Raw genomic sequence first — 19,328 nt, 5'->3', positions numbered from 1 at the left:
GGCCCGTCTACGAGGGGAGGTTCACCGACAGGTTTCCCGAGCTGTCGGCCGTGAGTGCTTTCGCCGAAGGGGTCCCACCGATGCCGCGGAGCCGCACGACCGTTCTCTGCACCTTTCTGGGGCCGGGGTCTCGCCGTGGGCTGAGGGAAGAGGCTGGAGGAGGCGCAGCGTGTGGGGCAGGCAGGCGCACCTCGCCGCTCTCTCTCCCTCCAGAAATGCGTGCGGCTCCCTTTTTTCTCCCCTTTTGTCAAAACGGGGACAATCAGACAACATCTCGTGCAAGGTGTCAGATTCCAACTTGACTAGTTGTGCTTATTAGTACAATGGGATTGGTTATGGCTTATTTTTTGATTGTATTGTTTAGGCTGGAAGGTTGCTTCCCACTGGTGATACAGCTGCGAGTTGCCTCACTGAGGTTTTACCCAGGGTGAGTTTTTTTCAGACTCCGCTTGTGAAACTTGTAATAATTTCCCATTTGTGATTGTGCTTTGAGACAGGCCCTAAAAAAAACCCAAAACAAAACAGTGAAAACTTAAGTAATTTTTTCTACATCCCTTTAGAAACTACTGGGTTGTTTTCAGTGTTGGTTTTTGTCACATGGGTCATACAGAATAGCTGGTAGGATTGTAAAACGCTTCTGGCAGTTCTTTTTCACTCTGCATGTTTTACAAAAATCACCATGCATACTTCGATGGGACTAAATAGAATTGTTTTAGACAGCTTTTCTCTGGTAGTACAATGATAGTGATTATTATTAGGAATTATTATTACTTCTGTTGGAGGTCCTTCTATATCAAGGATGGCCCTCACAATTGTGCTTCCCACTGGCCCTTCCATATGCCCCTGAAGAGTCAGGGAGTGCTGAGGCACAAATAGATCCCTTAAATAGCAGCTGTTCCTTTAAATGGATAATTAAAAAACCAACAGCTGTGGTTAAAATAATTTCTGTAATTGCTTCATTGATGGTGGAATTCTTGTGAATCAGGGTTAAAGGTTTCTGAAGTTAACAAATGTAGCACCTACTTCTCATGAAGTATACGTGAAGAAGCTGTTATCCATCTTAAACATGGAATCAGATAGTTGAAACTTAGCAACTCTCTCATTACTTCTGTTGCTGGTTTGATAAAATTTAGGCTGGGCTATGTTGACCTTATGGTCAGAATATCAGCATCTGCAGGAGCATATGCATGTGCTACAGCCCTAAAATGTCCTCAAATTTTCTTCTTACTGCTGTGGAATCACACTGAAATGGCTGCAGTACATTTTCTTTTCATTAATATTTTGTGAATATCTGGTGTAAAATTGTTTTTGCTTTGCCTTGTATATAGCCTATTACTCCAACTACTGTGCGAAAGTTTCGAAATACAACAAATCCAGCTCCAGGTGCTGAAAGAATATTCTACGGCAGAGCAGATGATCCTGACATTGCAGCTCACTTGACACACGGCGTAGAGTCATGTTCTTCACTCGGTGTAAGAATGTGACTCGTTTACTTTTGTTTAAGAATGGACCGCTTAAGAATGTCCTTAATAAGAGCAACTGATTTCTTCATAGTCAGGGATAAAGGTACATAGCTGAGTGATTTACACTGCAGCGTTTCACCACTCTTGTGGATTATCTGAATTCTGAGGTCAATTCATAGGATTTGACTGGCATGATTGAAATAGGAAAACACCTGAAGTTCAGTGACACTTATCTTACCAGTGACTTAACTTTTGCAATGACTACTGAATTATTAATTTCATTTCCACATTTAAGTTAATGAATAGTCTTTTACCCATAAATTTTGCTGCTTTCTTCTTTACTGATTACAGAGGTAAACCTGTTGAGCTCTTAGCGAGAGAACTGCTATCTGAGAATGTGTTTATAGTTCAGTGTAATTATTATGTATTCTTTCTTACCTTTGGGTTGAAACTGATTTTGTTAGCTAAAAAGTGATGTTTTGGATATGTCAGACTATTTTGCGTGTATTCTTTACTTCAGAAATTATTTTTGTGATCTGTAATCAAACAACTGAAGAGATAATTGGTGATTTTATCACATACTTATTGTTCAAATCTCTAAAAATAACAGTTGTGTTAGTAAAATACACTTTTATGGTGCATGTCATCAGCTGAGCTTGTAAATTAATAGTTTTCAATTTTACAAATTCAGAAGTTGAGGCAAAGAGGAGTTCAGGTATCAAAAACAGGTCTTCAGGTTGAAACGCGTAAGTCCTGATATTAGAGGTTGTTGAGTAGGACATTTATTAGGCATATCCAAAATGAAAAAAAAGGTTCTTTATGTTGCTCCTCAGAAGCTTTATGTTGAATGGAGTGATTTGTTTAGCCTGTACTGTCTGTTGAAGGCTGTTTCACTTTGCATTATTATGTACATTTTAACTGGAGGAAGAGTTGGAATCTTAGAGAACTCACTAAACATGGGTTTGGATCAATTGTGTTTACTACTACTTTTTTTAGTATTTCTTTATGTAACATTCAGCAAGGGTCTAGTTATAAACCCTCTTCAGAGTACCCATTACTTTGATGGGTAACCTGAAAAATCAAATTATTTGGGAAGATCAAAATACCCTGTTTTGTCATTTTTGAAACTTCTATTTTTGAGATTTTTTTTTTTCCCTTTGAAGTTGACCTAATTTACAAGTAAGTTCTATTGACCCAAGGCCAGTGTGTACACTGAGAAAAAAAAATTGTCCAACCTAGTGCTAAGCTGTGAAAACCTTGCTGAAGTAATTTCTGTTGGTATGTTGTTTTAGGATGCAATATTAGTGTTTATCTTGAAATGCTATCTTTAAATTCTGCATCGGCAGAATTGGGTGTAGCGGTTTAGAGAATAGATAGTCTTAACTGCTAGGCAATAGATGTTTTTAATCATAAGCACCAGGACAGTTCATTCTAAAGATGTCATAACTATAATAATTTTCACAGTGAAGTTTTGGCCATATTATAAGTTGACTATAGTTTCTAATATATGCTAAGAACAGAAGGGCTGCAATCTGCAATTGTATAAACTAACAAGTGGAAAAACTCGCATAAAAATAAGAAGATCTGTCTTGCAATATGTATTTTATTTAGCTGGAGATTTAGCATAGCATTGATTATTAGTGGTCTTCTCCCAAAAAACAGTTTTGTTTTGCACCTTTTTAGATAAAATTATGTCAGTGTAATCATATAAGATCTCGGAACATTTACGATCAAACTTCTGTTCGTGTGTGTGTGTGAAGGGAGTGGCCATATTGATGTGTGAATGATTAAATTTTCCTGGTTTTCCTGCCACTTGTGTTGTTTGTGATGTCTGTAGGGAGCTTCATTGATAAATCCACCTCCTAAAACTAATTTTCAACAAAAAATGCAAGACAAAAAAGAAGCAATCTACTTTAGTAATCGTCAAGCACCCTTGGGCAGATCACATGATCAGTCTTCTATGTTACCTAAGGGCTTGGATATAATTAATACTACATTTGGAACAAAAGTCATCCAAGGTAGGAAAATTTAGCATTAAAACATATTTCTTCTAAGTACAAGATAATCTTCAGTTTAATATGTAGCACATATTCTATGCTTCCAACAATTCCAGCTTAATAGAAAAGTTATTATTATAGCAGTTATTGAAAGGCATAAAAACGTACTACTATTTTTCAGTTATGATGAAGAAACAAACAACTGAGAACATTTGGTAACTAGTAGGGCTTTTGGCTCTGTTCCAAATCTGTCTTTGTAGATTTCCCTGGAGAACTGTTTAGGTAGCTGACAACTTACCTTCCCTTTCCCAGCTATTCTAATAAGTCTAATAAAAGATATTACCTTGATCTGTAAATCTTTCCTCTATAGACTGGAGCAAATCACATATATGTGTTGACCATGTAGCTGTCTTGGAACAGTTATGTTAATCTCAGTCTCTGTGGATTTTTTTCTCTAGTTCCAGGTCATTATGTTGTAAGATTCCTATAGATTGACTAGAAATGTGGTAAGAAGTACCATTCTTCCACAGTATTAGCATCTTCTCTAACAAGATATTGTTTAAAATTAAGAACCAAAAAAACAAAACACCATCCCCTTTACCTCCCCCAACCATATATTTATTCCTTACTTTCCAGATGTATCAGCTGGAGAGCTTATAAATCCACCAAAAACTTCTGAGGAAGTGGATAAAGAAGCTAGAGAAGGACATGATCTATATATTGTGTCACATAATGATTATTATATGGGTAAGTTCAAAGAATTAGAAGAAACCGCATAGAAAGTTCTGATATAAATAAAGGTAATTGTTCCTCCTTGTGACTTCAACACATATAGTATGCTGTTTTTTGAGATATAAGCTATTACTTTATCTACTGTATTAATATAACATTATTTTAAAAAGTAATGTAAAAAAATACTTTTATGCAACTGAGAGAGCATGACCTGTTTCTAGAACTGTAGATCATTTCGTGGTGGGTGTATTAGACAGTATAAGAACTTAATGAAGGAGTTGGAAGCTTGATTTCTTTTGAGTGCTATTTGAAAAACAAAGTGTTTCCAGGAAGCTAGAAACTCAGAGATGCCATGGTTTCTTACTGAGTTTGGCATTGTCAGTGCCACCAAGAGTAATCTCAGGCTTAAAGCCACAGGCTGTGAGCCCAACCTATTTCAGTACTTTCATCCCTGGTTCTTCTCTTTTATCAGGATCCAAACATAATTTCAGGGCAGCAAGATTTTCTGCTGGGGAGCTCAGCATCAAGCTCTGGTTACAAGGAATTTCGGGCTGCTGACTGGCTCTCTGGAGTGCAGGTTTCTCAGCCTACACCATCCTGCCTATGAGTCTGCCCCACAGGCTCCATCTCTGCCCTTCCAGTGGGCTGTGCCTCCACTGTTTCAGCTTCTGGGGGCTGTACTTGTGTGAAGTGGTCTGCTCAGGGATGGCTACCCTTTATCTCATAGGTCTGCACAGGAACAGAGTGACAAATAGCACTCTGAAATGCAGTACATGTATTGCTTTTGCAGCCACTTCTATTTTTCCCAGTTCCATCATTTCCACTTAGGGTGAGACTTATGTTGCTGCTCAATAAGACTATTGTTATAATAAAATTGCCCATTGCACTGTACCAACAGTTTTGTAGGTGTAGGCCAAACATGTAAGAAACTGCAATACAGATATTTTGGTTTTAAGGAAGCAGTTACATAGAAGTGAAATTATAGTACTATGTTCTCTCACTGAGAAATTCTACTACAAGTATTGGTATAAATTGGCCAAACTTGTAATTTTATTTCCCCTCTTCCCCACCTTTCTTAGGTGTTTTAGTGGAATTATTCATTATCTGTTTCTGTCTCCTTTTCAACTTCCATCCACAAGATCATGGAGAGGCCAAGCCAAAACCAGACAGACGGACAGAAAAAAAAAAAAAGTCAACTATGTGCCCCAGTTTGGAACATAAAAACTCCATGCTGCCATATAGCCAGAGGGAGTCTTTATTAGAAAGCAAGCAGTGAATAATATTTTTTGAAAGTTCTAATTGCCATTCTTTTAAAAATGTGATTGAAAAGAGCTTGAAAAACATAATGACTTTTTTTTCTGTGACAAGAAACATGTGCTTGCAGCTCATTTACACATAGTACTTACCTTGTACGTGAAACTTCATTTTATAGTCAGGACTGGATTAATAGATTCATGAACAAGTAGGGTAATACCTTGTTTACAGTGAAGTCAGTGGCAAAATTTCCATTGAAGTCAATGTAGCAAGAGTGTATCTGAAAGTGTAGCACCTCAAAAACATTTTTTTATTTTAGTCTTTTTTTTAACAAATTGTAAATTAAATGGTATGCATCTCTGCTCTGGTATGGACATTAAAAAGTGATTTGTTTGCATGACCCTCATTACTTAGGCTACCTGGTATTTTTTCATTCTCTTGGGCTTGTCTTTAGTCAGGCATAAAAGGATATCCAACTATTTTACCACTGAAGCAGTTTTTGCATTTTATTTTGCCTTTTATCTTTACTTTTTACAATTAACTACTTAATAAACACAGGGAATAGAAATCAGTTATCTTTAGTTGAACAGAATTCTTAATCAGTTATTTGCTTTTGTTTCTTCATTGTTTTGTCTTAAGAATGAAGATACTTAGTACAATTTTCTTCCTGAAGTGTTTTATATAGGTTGAAATGCTTACTTTTTCCACAGGGGAAGCAATAAATAGGAAGTATGACTCTCCAAACTTCAGCAAATCTTTTGTTTATGGAATAGAAACCCCTCACTTTAAAGATGGGCGAAGTGTATCCAACTCCTTAAATTGGCTCTATGATCTGCAATCGTAAGTTGTAGTGGGTTAACAAGTTAATTGGTGGTGTGAGTTCTCCAGAAGAGTGAGTCTTCATATTCAAAGATAATTTTACATCTCACAATCCCATTCTTAGCTATATTGAACTGAAAAGAAAATGCAAAGAGTAATTTTCGGAAGAGTTTATCCAAATCAGTTCTACCATAATATAACAGCACTTGGCATGTCTTCAGCATTACATAAAGACACTTTTGATTTTAAATAGCAAGATCTTTCAATTACTACATTTGTGTTTGTCTTGCAGAGGAGTTGCTGTTTTCTTCTAACATATGATAATATTTTTTTAATATTATTGAAAAATTGTTGAATATTGTTAAACAAATATGTATGACAATTATTTTCACAATTTGTAGGAAGAGAGCAGCAAAAATCATATCAAAACGAAGTGATGATTTCAAGGAAAAATTTCAACCTCAACTTGGAAAAGTCCTTGATCCGTAAGTAAGCAAGGATACCTTCCAAGAACAAAATTCAATCGTGTTTGCCAAGTATCCAGTATCTTTTTCTGTCTTGGGTTAAAATTATAACTGTGTGCTCAGTGCTTCCGCTGCAGCAGTCAATTACAGAAAGCGACTTTCTACTTGCCCTGTTAGGCTGGTAAGTACCCAAGTTACTAATGAGGGCTGTATTGTGTCTATGTGGTGAAGTTAAGTCTTACTGTTTAAGTGGTCTATACCTGAATTGATCAAATTTGCACCAACCAAATTACAAGCACACCATAACACTTCATTTTTTTCCTTGTCTTTTGCAGTTAGGAAGGTTTGAAAGAACTGAAATGTCTCACCTATTGTTTGGAGATTTGATCATTTCACTCTGACACAATTTTTGGTCATCTTTGTTATATCATCTGTATTCTTACTTTATTACTACCTTGGAAAAGGACATGGAACTAAATAGTGTTATTATCTAGCAGCATGTATCAATCGCAGTTAAATCATTACAATTCTACATAAACCGTAGGTGATCTGGAACAGCTTTTTAATTTTACAAAACAGTGCTCATGAAGGGCTACAGTAGTCCTAAGATACTGTGTATTCAGGATCCATCTGTGCTACAAATCTAGGGTTCCTGAATGTATACAAAGACTGTCTTTGCATATGCTCTAGATTTCTGCAAAATTGTATTTGAAGACTCACAAACAACATTATTGACTTTGGTTTCAAAGTTTAATTTTAAGCTCAAGATCGCAGACTTAAGTGACTCTGGAGAACTATGCCCATAGTACCTGTATGGAGTGAAAACAAATGTGAACCCGTTTCTCCTCCCCCCTTCACTGTGTCCTAGCTTATTGTGAAGTAGACCTGGAGTGTGAGCAACATGAGGCAGTATGATCAGTCAGGGAATATGGGTTGCAGTGCAAGCTCAAACCCAGCACTAATATTACAAGACAGATACAAGACAACCTAATTTTATTTAGTGAATTTTACACCATCCACATTCTATGCATAATATGAAAATGATAGAAGAAAAATACACATAGTAGTTTTTAGATTACAGTGCTTCCATGTCTGTGTGGATTTTTTTTGTTTGTTTGTTTTATGTTTTAGAACAAAGCACTGATTGTCTTTTCAATTTTGATGGAGATTTCTGATTCATGTAACAGTTTTAATTATTAAATATAGATATAAAATGAACATTGCATCTTTTTCAAATTAAGAAACAAGCAAACAGTTCTTTAATGTCACCAGCAGCATCCTCATTTTCTGGTAAGTAAAACTAGGCCAAGTTTTCCAGGTGGTTATTGGCTTGGTTGCTACTTTTGGTAGACACATAATTGCATGTGAAGAAGCAGAGATGTGATTCAATTTTTCCACTTTCTCCAAAAGTAGTTTATTTGGAGACATTATTTCAGATGGAGATCTGGTTTGCCCTAAACATTCCTACTATTTGACAAGTATGTTACAAGGACTTTTCTCACTCATTTCTATCGTGTTAGAAAAGAAAATATTTTAGCATAGAATGTTTTTCCTTTTATAATGTTCAACATAGAATGTTTTTCCTTTTATAATGTTAAAAAAGTTAATGTTTACATTTGGTTGTGTTATGTTACAAACAGCAAATGTTCTAAATGGGTTTATAAAGGGATGCTTTTGCGGAATGGCAACTTTGAAGCAAAGTACTGATAAACACATTTCAAGTGAACATGTGTATCATCCCTAATTATGTAACAGATGATCACTTCTTTTTCGTAATAGCATAGGGCTTATTTTTGGCTATTAATAAACTATTCGACAATTAACAGAGAAATGTGCTTATTGACAGTATAGCAGAAACCATGAATGTTCCTCCAGGCCATACATTTGGAATGTTACTCCGTCCAGATGAATATGGTAAGGTCAGGGGCAGAACAAAATCTTATCTTGTTGATGAGACTATGCTAAAGTAATTACTCTTGGTTGTGTAGTGTATAATTTTTCTAAAATCTTAGAGACAAGGTGCAAAAATTTAACAGTGACTAGATTTTTGGAGGGAGAATTTGGGAAGAATTGAAGTTGATAATGGGAAAAATATGAATGCCAGAAATAAAGGAACTTTAGTTTCTGGATGGTAGTTTTTGTTTTTTTGTTTGTTTCTTCATTTTAAAGACTTTATATCTGAATGTAAACAAAATGGGAAATGGCAGAAAACTCATATTGACATCTAAGTAATGAAGTTAAAATGGCTATTTAAGCAATTACATGTCTTTCCTCTCAATGATTTTTCTAGCACTTCTATAAATAGAGTAAAAATAACAAGCAATAAATAATAAGTTTTTGAAGGTAGCAGGGAGACAGAAAACAATGAAAATTAAAAAATATGAATGAAAATTATGTCAACGCAGTCAATCTTGGAATTGATGTTGTTTTAACACTATGTTAAATACAGTGAATATTAAGGCAGCAAAAAATGTGCGTGGCTCAAAGTTATTTAATTAGTCAAGACCACAGAAGTCTTACTCAAATTCTGCATAAGCTTTTGTACATGCTTTACTAGGTAGTGTAATAAAATTAAGTATTTTAAATGTGTAGGTATGTGTGTCTTATAAGGGACAGCAGAAGGAACTGAACAAAAAAAAATAGTTATTAACAAGTAGAAAATAGTGCTTGTACATTGCTGTTAGAAGGGGATTAGGTGAGCTACTCCTATTTGTTATTGTACACTGAATGAACTTCTTGCACTCTAGAAAGGGACCTTGGTGTCTTGAGGTCTTGGATGAAGACTGTAGTTCAGTGCGCCAAAGTGTTTAAAAATACTAATAGAGTTAGGATACGTAGAAAATGGGAAAAGTAACACAAAAATAGTACATTGTCTTTCTAGAAATCAATGGTATATAATTATCTGAAATATTACATTGACTTTTCCATTGGTTCTTGTAAGTATCTGAAATACGACAGACTGGAAGTGATAGATTAGTAATATATGTTCTTCTGCTCTCAACTATTTGGACATTGAGTAACTTACCGCTGTCAGAAGCTTTTGGAAGCAGGGGATGGATTTGTGAAGCTATAGTAAGATGTTTCAAAATTTTTCATATTAACTGCATGTAAGTAGAGAAATTATCATACGGACCATTTGATCTTTTAATGAAATGGCTGTATCAAATGTTCATCAGTGCTGAAAAATCAGATCACAAAACTAAAATTGTCCTTTTCCCCTAAGTCTGTAAGCCATTTCTTTAAAATGTCCATTTTCTGTATATGAGCAACTAATTGAGTAAGTGTTTATTTTTATAGGAGTTGGTGATCTTCTTCATTGCCGGGTTCCATGTGAGGTCCTCCATGGTAAAGACAGAGAGAGAGCTGTCTTGGCTGCAGTTCGTCAAAGCTTGAAGAAAGCTAACTATGAGAATTTTGACATGTTACTAGAAGCATGCAGGCATTATGATAAGGTTAGTGCTTTGAAAAAGTATAAATGTAAAGGAATGTGTGACATTAGCTCTCCTGTGCTGTGGACATAGAGACATGAAGAAACACAAGTATAGCAAGGCAAAATAGATGAAGACTGTAAAAGACTGTAAAAGCAAGGTAACTTCATAGTTACTGTGTGTTTAAGCTGCTGTGATATGCTGTGGAATTAAACAGAGCAGTATTTGGAATATCCAAGTTAACAGTGAGCAAGAGACATGTGAGCAGGAATAATCTTAGCATTTTTTGCTCTTCAAAATTTGATATTTCTTCTTAAAATGGTTGAAGGAATTATGTTCATATTTTCTTCCAAGCTGTACTTTTTGACTGCATCACCAAGCATCAGAATTTCAGCTCTTTTCTTTTTGTCTCTCTGGGGAAAAAAAAAATTGACATTTTACATATAACATTAATTGTAATGTATACAGAATGATTGATACCTTACTTTCAAAAGAAATCTTGGCTTTGCCTCAACATTTATTAGGTTGTTATCTTGTCACAATAGCCTATCACACTTTTTTACTCTCAAATCACTCTATTGTTGAAGTTGAAAATTATTTATTGACACTTCTATATTCAGATCTTAATTTCTGAATTACTCAGGGTTTCTTTTTGTACTCAGCAATGTTACTCTTCTGAAACGGTGTGCCGGCACACATATATGTATGTGTTCCTTTTGGTGGACCCTTTTTATAATGGCTGTTACAACAACTTTTATTTTATTTATAATAGAATGGTGATGGAATGATAGGCAAGGATGACCTACGGAAGTCCTGTTTTCAGCTTAATTTGAATCTAGATGAGGAGCTGCTGGATTCCTTATTTGACTACTGTGATTTAGATAAAGGTGGTCTGATTAATTATTTGGAGTTTGCAAACTTTCTGAACTGGAAAGACAAAATGGCTGTTAAAGAGTTTGAAGAAAAAATAGTTACAAAAGGTAGGTGGTACAATACTGGGAAATTATGGAGATGATCTTGTTCTTAGAATACCTATTGAAAGGACATTACTGTTGCAGACAAGGTGCTCCTTCAGAAGAGTAGGATTTAGAGAGTGCCTTTAGTCCTTGCCTGCCACCAGCAGAGCCTCAGATACAAATGTATTTCAGAACCCTGGAGTTCAGTGTTGCATGTTGAGAATGTCCCATAAATCAGCAGAAAGTAAGAAATCTCTTTAGAATCATTATCAGAAATGCAGATTAATTTTGTTACCTACTTTATAGTTTTTCAAGGATTCAAGCAATGGTTTTTACCTCTTAGTCTATAATGTGCTGATAATAAAACCTGGCTGTACCATAACTTTTGTTTGTAGGGAAAAAATTAGATGCTTCTGTTATGCCTGAAGACACAAAGATAAAAGATGAGCCACTGCTGAAGCAGGAAGATCTTGTGTTAAAAGAACTGGGAAGCTCAGAGAAGACACCAAAAACACTTAAAAGATCAACAGATCATGTATTTGCAAATTACCAAACAACAACTTCTCAGTATAATGCTGTAGTAGGTGGTCTCCCAACAACCTGTAAGTACAGTGGACTGTACTTCTCACTTCTGAGCATTATTTAAGACAAAATCAAGAATGAGTTAAAAAAGTATTGCAAAGGTTCTACTAATGTACAGTAGTGAATTAATTTATTTAAACTAAGTTTGTTTAGGGTTATGTCTTGGAAATTGGCATGGCTTGGATGTTTGGCATGGTTAATCCATTCAAAACGTGAAAGTTAATCTAGATGTCTGTGAGAAATTATGCTAGTAATTTTAGGAGAACAACATCTTCTTGGAGTCACGTAAAAATGTTTTCAGCTGGAAGTACTGGATATGTGCTAGAATATTACTGCAGGATTTCCTGTTGTCATGCTTCATGATATAGATGAAGCTAGGAATTCTGAAAGTAGGAAAAAAGAGATGAGGAAGAAAATTATATTACTTCTTATAGAACCTATGTGAGAAGAAGTGTCAAATTTATTCTTATTTCATACAAAATGTTTTATCCTTCCTGGCACTATCTTTACATACAGGCTTTTCCATGCTACCTGTTGATTGATTTCCACAGGTTATCCAGTGTGTGGTGTTCCAACTGTTCGTTCAGATATTCCTGCTCCTCGAATTCGCCGCATCAGTGACAGAACTAATTATGGTGATGAGGCCAATGCTTATGCATTATTGTTCCCTTCTGTCTTCAGTCAAAAGGGAGTGTATGAAAGAGACTTTTTTAAAACAAGACCAAAGGCAGAGGTATAGTGCATTTCTTCAGAACATTCTTCCAAGATAAATGTACCTCTAGCCACGTGGGAGTGGAAAGTCGTGTTATCAAATAAACGGCTTGTAAAATTCATTGTTGCAACATTACCATCTTTCTTCACATCCGTTCAACTATCTGAAAAAATATGCACTCTTCATGTTCAAAATTATTCATAAAGGTGGTAGATATTAATTTTTTTGAGATATAACTTCAATAAGTAATATAAGTATGTCAGGTTGTTGCTACTCACATGCTCAAATGCTGTGTCAAACAAGGGTTAGTAATTAATCTAGGGCTTTGAGTCTATGAGTCTATGACTCATCATTCTGCAATGTGAGAAGAGCAGAGCAATTGTGAAATTTCCATCTTGGACATACTCAAATTTCTGAGCAAGGTTCCAAGCAACATGGTTTAACAGCAAAGTTAGCCCTGCTTTGATTATGGTTGGATGGATGATCTCCAGAGATCTCTTCCAACCTAAGTTAGTGTATGAGTAGATGTCTTAAAAAGCCCCACAAGAAGCATTTTACTGGTGTGTAAGACTAGTTTCTATCACAGAGTGATGGTCAGTGGAAAATTTTACCCAAGATGTCTCTCCCTGAACAAACTTGCAGGTTTTGCTAATGGCAAACTCAGCAACCTCCTTGAATATATCTTTTAAGTGCTGAGTCAAGGTCAAAGGCTCAGATCTGCAAAGGACTTGTAGAGTGATAGAGGATGTAGGGAGTCACACACCAGTGCTGTGCCATCTCATATTTCTGAAGAGAAAGATAGGATGTGAGACTGTAGGGACTTATGTGGGGGCTCTGTGATTTTTCTGCCTGATATCACTGTGGGCTGCTACCACTCTGTTATCTCACAGCTCAGAGTTCTCCCCACATAACCATGAAAACAACTTTGCTCCTTCTTCAAAATTGTTTACTTTTTTGCTTCTACATTTGTATGCATTTTCTGGTGAAAAAATAATAAGAGATAACTTCACTACTTGAAATACAGTTTATGAGACAATTGTAACAAAATGTGACATTCCAATCTAAAAAGAAAAAAGAAGCGTGACAACCTCTCCCTTTATACTAGTTGTTATATTAAATATTCAGTCACATTTGAAAGTGGATCTGGAACTCGAGTATATATTTTACAGAAAAGAATGTTGCTAATTAGTGGTTGGGGTTGTAAAAGGTGTGGTGTCATGTTCTATACATGTGCATAAAATGGCTTGTCAGAATGTTGTGTACATGAGCATTTACCATTTTATAATCTAGCTCTGAAGCAGGAAATCAGTAAATGCAGAATATAGCTAACAGTAAGTAGAATTCATGCTTCATTGAGAAGCCCATTATACCTGTCAAGCACTAGATAGAACTTCTCTGAAGTTATAATGGGGCCTGAGATGTTATACTCTGTTGTAGACTGTACAGGTTATACAGAGTTCAGTACAGAACCACCTCTGTGTATTGGTTAATCACATGTGGTTAAATCACCCTATACTTATGAAATGGGCTGTTTCAGTGTTTTAGTGATGGTCTTTGATTTATTTTGATATGGAGCGTTAATATTTTCAAACATGTAATAGCTAATGAAATTATTATATGAAAGCCCAGAGTCATTTAATACTATTAGTTTTTGCATAGGCCTGTAGAAATGAATGCAAATTTGACTGTAAAGGATTTTCATGAGGTGACTCTTCATGTTAGAAAAGAACAAAATAGTTCCAGGGCCTGCTGTTTTCTTCACTGGAATTTGTCCTAGTATATTGAAGAGAATAGAAGTTATGTAACTGAGTAATAGTGTGTAATTTATATTCAACATGATCACATTGGTAATAGGTAAGGGTCAGTTTAACTCCTTCTTCACACTTAATAGTCTGTGGTTTAGTCAGTGATTATTTTATGGTTGTTGATGAGCCTGGACAGAGTTGTATTTTAATATGGTGAAACCAAGTTATGAGAGCATGTGGTTCTTTATGATCCCTGCAGTGGTATCCTGTAATTGAATATTGCTTGTAGTTTAACTTTTAAATTTCACTGGTTTGTTGAAGACATTAGATCAAATCTGGATATAATTGTATCCAGATATGTATATAATATATAAAAATATATTATCAATATAATATAATATTGATTTAACTGAAACAAGACCTATGCTTAAAGAAACAAAACTTAGTCCATGTTTTCCTCCTGTAATTTCAGCAGACATAAACTGTCATAGATTTATTGGCTAAGATGAAGCTGCAGATTTGTTGTACTGTGGATCAGGCCTATATTTATACATAAGACAGTTTTAGTGAAAGATGACAAACAAGGTTGATTTGACTGTGTTAAAGGTCTTACTTTATCAAAGCATGCATAAAATCTCCAGAGCATAAATATAACACGTGCACACACACTCGGTACAAATGAAGAAGCCAAACATGTGCTTATACTAAAAGAAGCACAAGTCATGTCAATATTCTTCTAAAGCTACCTTCCTCTAACGAGTCAACAGGTCAGTGTAATGAGACATGCAGCAGGAAGCATCCAAGTGAGAAAGTATGGAAAAAAATATTTCTGCTGAATTACTTTGGTGTAAAACTATAGCAAGATCCAAAGTTGATGTGAACCATTCAAACCTCACCCATTTATCTATACCAACTGAAGATCTTGTGTATAGCATTCTTGCTGTGAAATGAAGACAATAATGTAATCTGGTTTATGTCAATAACTGCAAACCATAAAAATACAATGGATAAACAAGACTTGACTTAGGGCTTTAAAAAAATGTTTACTTTTCCCTGAATCTTCTGTGTTTGATTTTTCCAATGTTGTAGTTGTATCAATATTACTTTATTAACTAAGGATAATTTTGTACACCACAGCTTTCATCCCAATAAAATTCAGATTTACTTAAGTAGGAACTTCGGTTAAGGATGCAGGATGTTTTTTAGTTCTTATTTAAGAGTGGGAAAATATTCTTCAGCAAATAGAGATTGCTAATATATGTAAAAGCCAGACTCTATAGTTGAAGGAAAATGCTGACCAGAATTACATGAATTGTATTATTTTGTAGATTGCACAAATTCTCCGCAACATTGGTGTGAACATTTCAGATGAAAAGTTTGAAGAGATATGGAAGCAAGCCTGTATGAAACATCAGAAAGAAGAGGTTTGTGTAGAAAGCATCAGGAATGTACTGTATGAAATACATGTATCACACACAAAAAACAGTAGCTAATTCTAGTCTTCGGGCATGGCATTTATTTAAATTGACATCAGTCAGAATTCTGATGCTGAATACAATAAACATTTGAAATAAGGTGTGTTTACAGAACTGGAATTCACTGTTTATTGTCTTTCTGAATAGTGGGTTCACCACATATATATGAATCTTTCTGCTATCACTGCAGTTAGTAGGAACTGATATCCATAGGAATAAAAGAGGATACAGCATGTTTGTGAATGGAAGTAAAATATTTATCTTATATTCTTTATTTTATTTTTTTTACAGTGTTTCTAAGTCTAAATAATAATACTTTAAGTATGGACACATTTTTCATTTTTTGATTTATTTTTTTCTCTTATAAACAGAAGGACACTTTTGAAAGTACTTAAGATAAATGTTTCAGATATGCAAGACCTCTTAAAGGTCATTATCATAGAATGGCATCTTGCCTTGCTTCTATATTCCATAATTTCTTGTCAACAAGGAGATCTGGTTGTGGTAAGTTACTTGCTATGTTTAAAAATTTGTGTGAGAAAGTGCCTTACAGCAAGATACTAAGGAAATTACATAGTCATGGGTGTGGGATCTAAACTGTTCTCGAGATCGACTGCATAAGAACCAATTGACTATGAAGTACAAAATTAGATGCCCAGTTGTGTGGCAGAGGGCTCATATTCTTTATGCAAGCTTCTGGCTATTAGGTAGTAGTGTTCGGCTTTCACAAGCAAGAAAAAAAGAATGGATATTTAGAGGTATGTGTACCTTACATAAAAATACAGGCTAGGTAGTCAGAAAAGTTTGGGAGGGCCTTCAGAGAGCTAACTGTTCACCAGTGATCAATGCAATTTCTTGGGAAAAGGGGTCTTCATAAATGAAAAACACTTGAGGGTCATTATGGAAATCTCAATGAATACCCTATTTTTGAACCTAATGTAAAGATACCTGCTTTCATTCCTCTACTTTCAGTAGAATCTTTTTCTTTGTCAGTGAAATGGAATTAGCATTGTTCTTGGACAGTCTGCTAAATGAGTGCAGAATAAAGAAGACTTATAAATCGTAGTTTAGTTTTTTGCCCAGTATGTTTCTAACCACAGACTAAAGGTTTCCTTTTGAACTTGGGTTTGAAATGAGCTGGAAGTGGTGTTCACCTAAACGTACCTCTCCTGAAGCTTTAAAGGATTAATCACAGAACAGAGCTGTAAATTCTACTTGTAAGTGCTTGTTTTTCATCACCATATACATATAGGCCTTGAAAAATATAATCACTGTGACACAGACAGTTACTTCTGTGGAGTTTCCCAGTCCCTGTGTTTCTTTTTGTTAAATGCTTTATGCACACAGTCATAGTGCAGATTTTTGTATTTTCTTTTTGTTTGACTTCCCAACATGTGTGAATTCAATGACATATTTATAGGCTTTAGAGCTGCAAGTTCTAATCTGTGACTGACTTTCAATACCTGAAAACACTTACCTGTAAAAGATAAAGCTGAAGATTTGAATGTGCCAAATTATTTTTTATTTGTTCTATATTTCTATCTCTTAATCTTTAGAATGTGAATATTAGCACGGATAAGCATACAGCTAATATGACTTATTTGGCAGTGACTTGTGCTATGTAAAGCAGGTGTTGGACTCGATTACTCTTTTTATTGTGTAATGGAAAAAATTGTCTGTGCAATGGCTTGTGTTTGAGATGCTGAAAGATCCAGCCTACTGTCTTCCATAGAACTGTATGTACAAATAAATGTAGACCTTGCCTTGATATTATTATTACATAACTTTAATATATGTCTTTAAAATATTAATTTTTTTCACCAGTAAATTAAGATTACTAAGGATTGCTGTTTTTCAGTGATTCACCAGGCTCAAGTAAATTTCCTGGTCCAGGAACTCATTCTTAGAAGTGAATGGCCAGTTTTGTTTAGTCGGTTGTTTTGATTTTTAAACAACTGTATTTAATTATTTGGGTACTAAATAGAATGCTAATAACCCTTTATAATAAGAAGAATACTTCAAATATGTGTCTAAGCAGAAAAGGAGTTATTGGGGCAGAGTGCCCAGAAATATGATCTAAGTCTTCATCTTGCCAACAGATATGAATAGGTAGGATATTTTTGGAATGGCTTATACAGCCTAATTAGTTGGTGTTTGCCATTAGGAGGTATTTCTTTGGAAACGGGTTATTTGCATTTGACAGTCTGTCATTTGGCACCATCTGCCTGTGTGGTTTCACCTTGCTGAATGGCCAGAATGCCTTTCTAGCAGATGGGTATGAGTTCAAGCATGCCAAAGAACCACTAAATGCTACATGACTGAGTAGTTGGGATAGAATCTGTATTTCTTTATATCTCTTTAAAACTATAACTGTGTTCACCATAGACGACCAGACCAAGAAGAAGAAGTAGATGAAGCCTTCTACAAACAACTAGAAGTAGCCTCAAAAACACATGCCCTGGTGCTTATGGGTGACTTCAATCACCCAGATATTTGTAGGAAAGGCCACACAGCTAGGCACACACAATCCAGAAGGTTCCTGCAGTGCATCGATGACAACTTTCTGATGCAGGTGATGGAGGAGCCAACAAAAAGTGTGCTGCTGGACCTTGTATTAACAAACAAGGAAGGACTGGTTGGGGATGTAAAGTTTAGGGGTAGCCTTGGCCATAGTGATCACAACATGGTAGAGTTCAGTATCGAACAAGGAAGAAGCAGGGCCATAAGTAAGATTGCGACCCTGGACTTCAGGAGGGCTAACTTCATCTTCTTCAAAGACCTACTTGGAGGTATCCCGTGGGCTAGGACTCTAGAACATAGGGGAGCTCAAGAGAATTGGTTAATATTCAAGCACCACTTCCTCACAGCTCAAGATTGGTGCATTCCTTTAAGAAATCAAGTAGAGGAGGCAGGAGGCCTCCATGGATGAGCAAGGAGCTGTTGGAAAAACTTGTATGGAAGAAAGGAATTTACAGTACGTGGAAAAAGGGACTGGTCACTTGGGTGGGCTATAGGACTGTTGTCAGGATATGCAGAGGTGCAACAAGGAGGGCCAAGGCCGTCTTGGAACTAAATCTGGCGAAGGAAGTAAAAGAGAACAAGAAGGGCTTCTTCAAGAATATCAGTGGTAAAAGGAAGACTAGGGAAAATGTGGGCCCTTTGGTGAATGAAATGGCAGAGAAGAGGCAGAGAAGGCAGAGTTACTGAAGGCCTTTTTCACTTAAGTCTTTACTGCCAAGATTACTCCTCAGGAGTCCCAGACCCTGGAGATAAGCAAAAAAACCTGGAGGGAGGAAGATTCTCCACTGGTTGATGAGGGTTAGAGATCATTTGGCTGAACTGAACACTCAGAAATCCATGGGCCCTGATGGGATGAACCCACAAGTGCTGAGGGAGCTGGCTGATGTTCTTGCAACACCTCTCTCCATCATTTTTGAAAAATCATGGAGAATGGGAGAGGCGCCTGAGGACTGGAGGAAAGCCAATGTCACCCCAGTCTTCAAAAAGGGCAAGAAGGAAGACTTGGGAAATTATAGACCTGTCAGTCTCACCTCCATCCCTGGGAAGGTGATGGAACAGCTCCTTCTGGAGGCCATCTCTAGGCGCAGGGATGAAAAGAAAGTTATCAGGAGTAGTCAGCGGAGTTCGTGTTTGACCAATCTGATAGCCTTCTGTGGTGGAGTGACTAGCTGGGTAGATGA

At 36.0% G+C, this 19,328-nt stretch overlaps 1 protein-coding gene across 1 annotated transcript; it reads left to right on the top strand.

Annotated features, from left to right (window-relative positions):
• Window positions 1-364: 364 nt before the first annotated feature.
• Window positions 365-18,556, top strand: EFHB (EF-hand domain family, member B; the record flags this gene model as incomplete). The annotated part of the gene is made up of 13 exons (XM_010289982.1): window positions 365-427; window positions 1,329-1,472; window positions 3,301-3,481; window positions 4,097-4,207; window positions 6,157-6,286; window positions 6,667-6,750; window positions 8,576-8,643; window positions 10,027-10,181; window positions 10,930-11,137; window positions 11,509-11,715; window positions 12,247-12,428; window positions 15,481-15,605; window positions 18,013-18,556. Coding segments are annotated over 13 exons (2,202 nt in total), but the record flags the coding sequence as incomplete, so codon positions are not given.
• Between the last annotated feature and the right edge of the window lie 772 nt (window positions 18,557-19,328).

This window comes from Phaethon lepturus, unplaced genomic scaffold, assembly GCF_000687285.1.
Source record: "Phaethon lepturus isolate BGI_N335 unplaced genomic scaffold, ASM68728v1 scaffold18346, whole genome shotgun sequence".
Classification (NCBI taxonomy): Eukaryota; Metazoa; Chordata; class Aves; order Phaethontiformes; family Phaethontidae; genus Phaethon; species Phaethon lepturus.
Note: the sequence above shows the minus strand (reverse complement) of the source record. Positions and strands in the feature narration are given on the sequence as shown.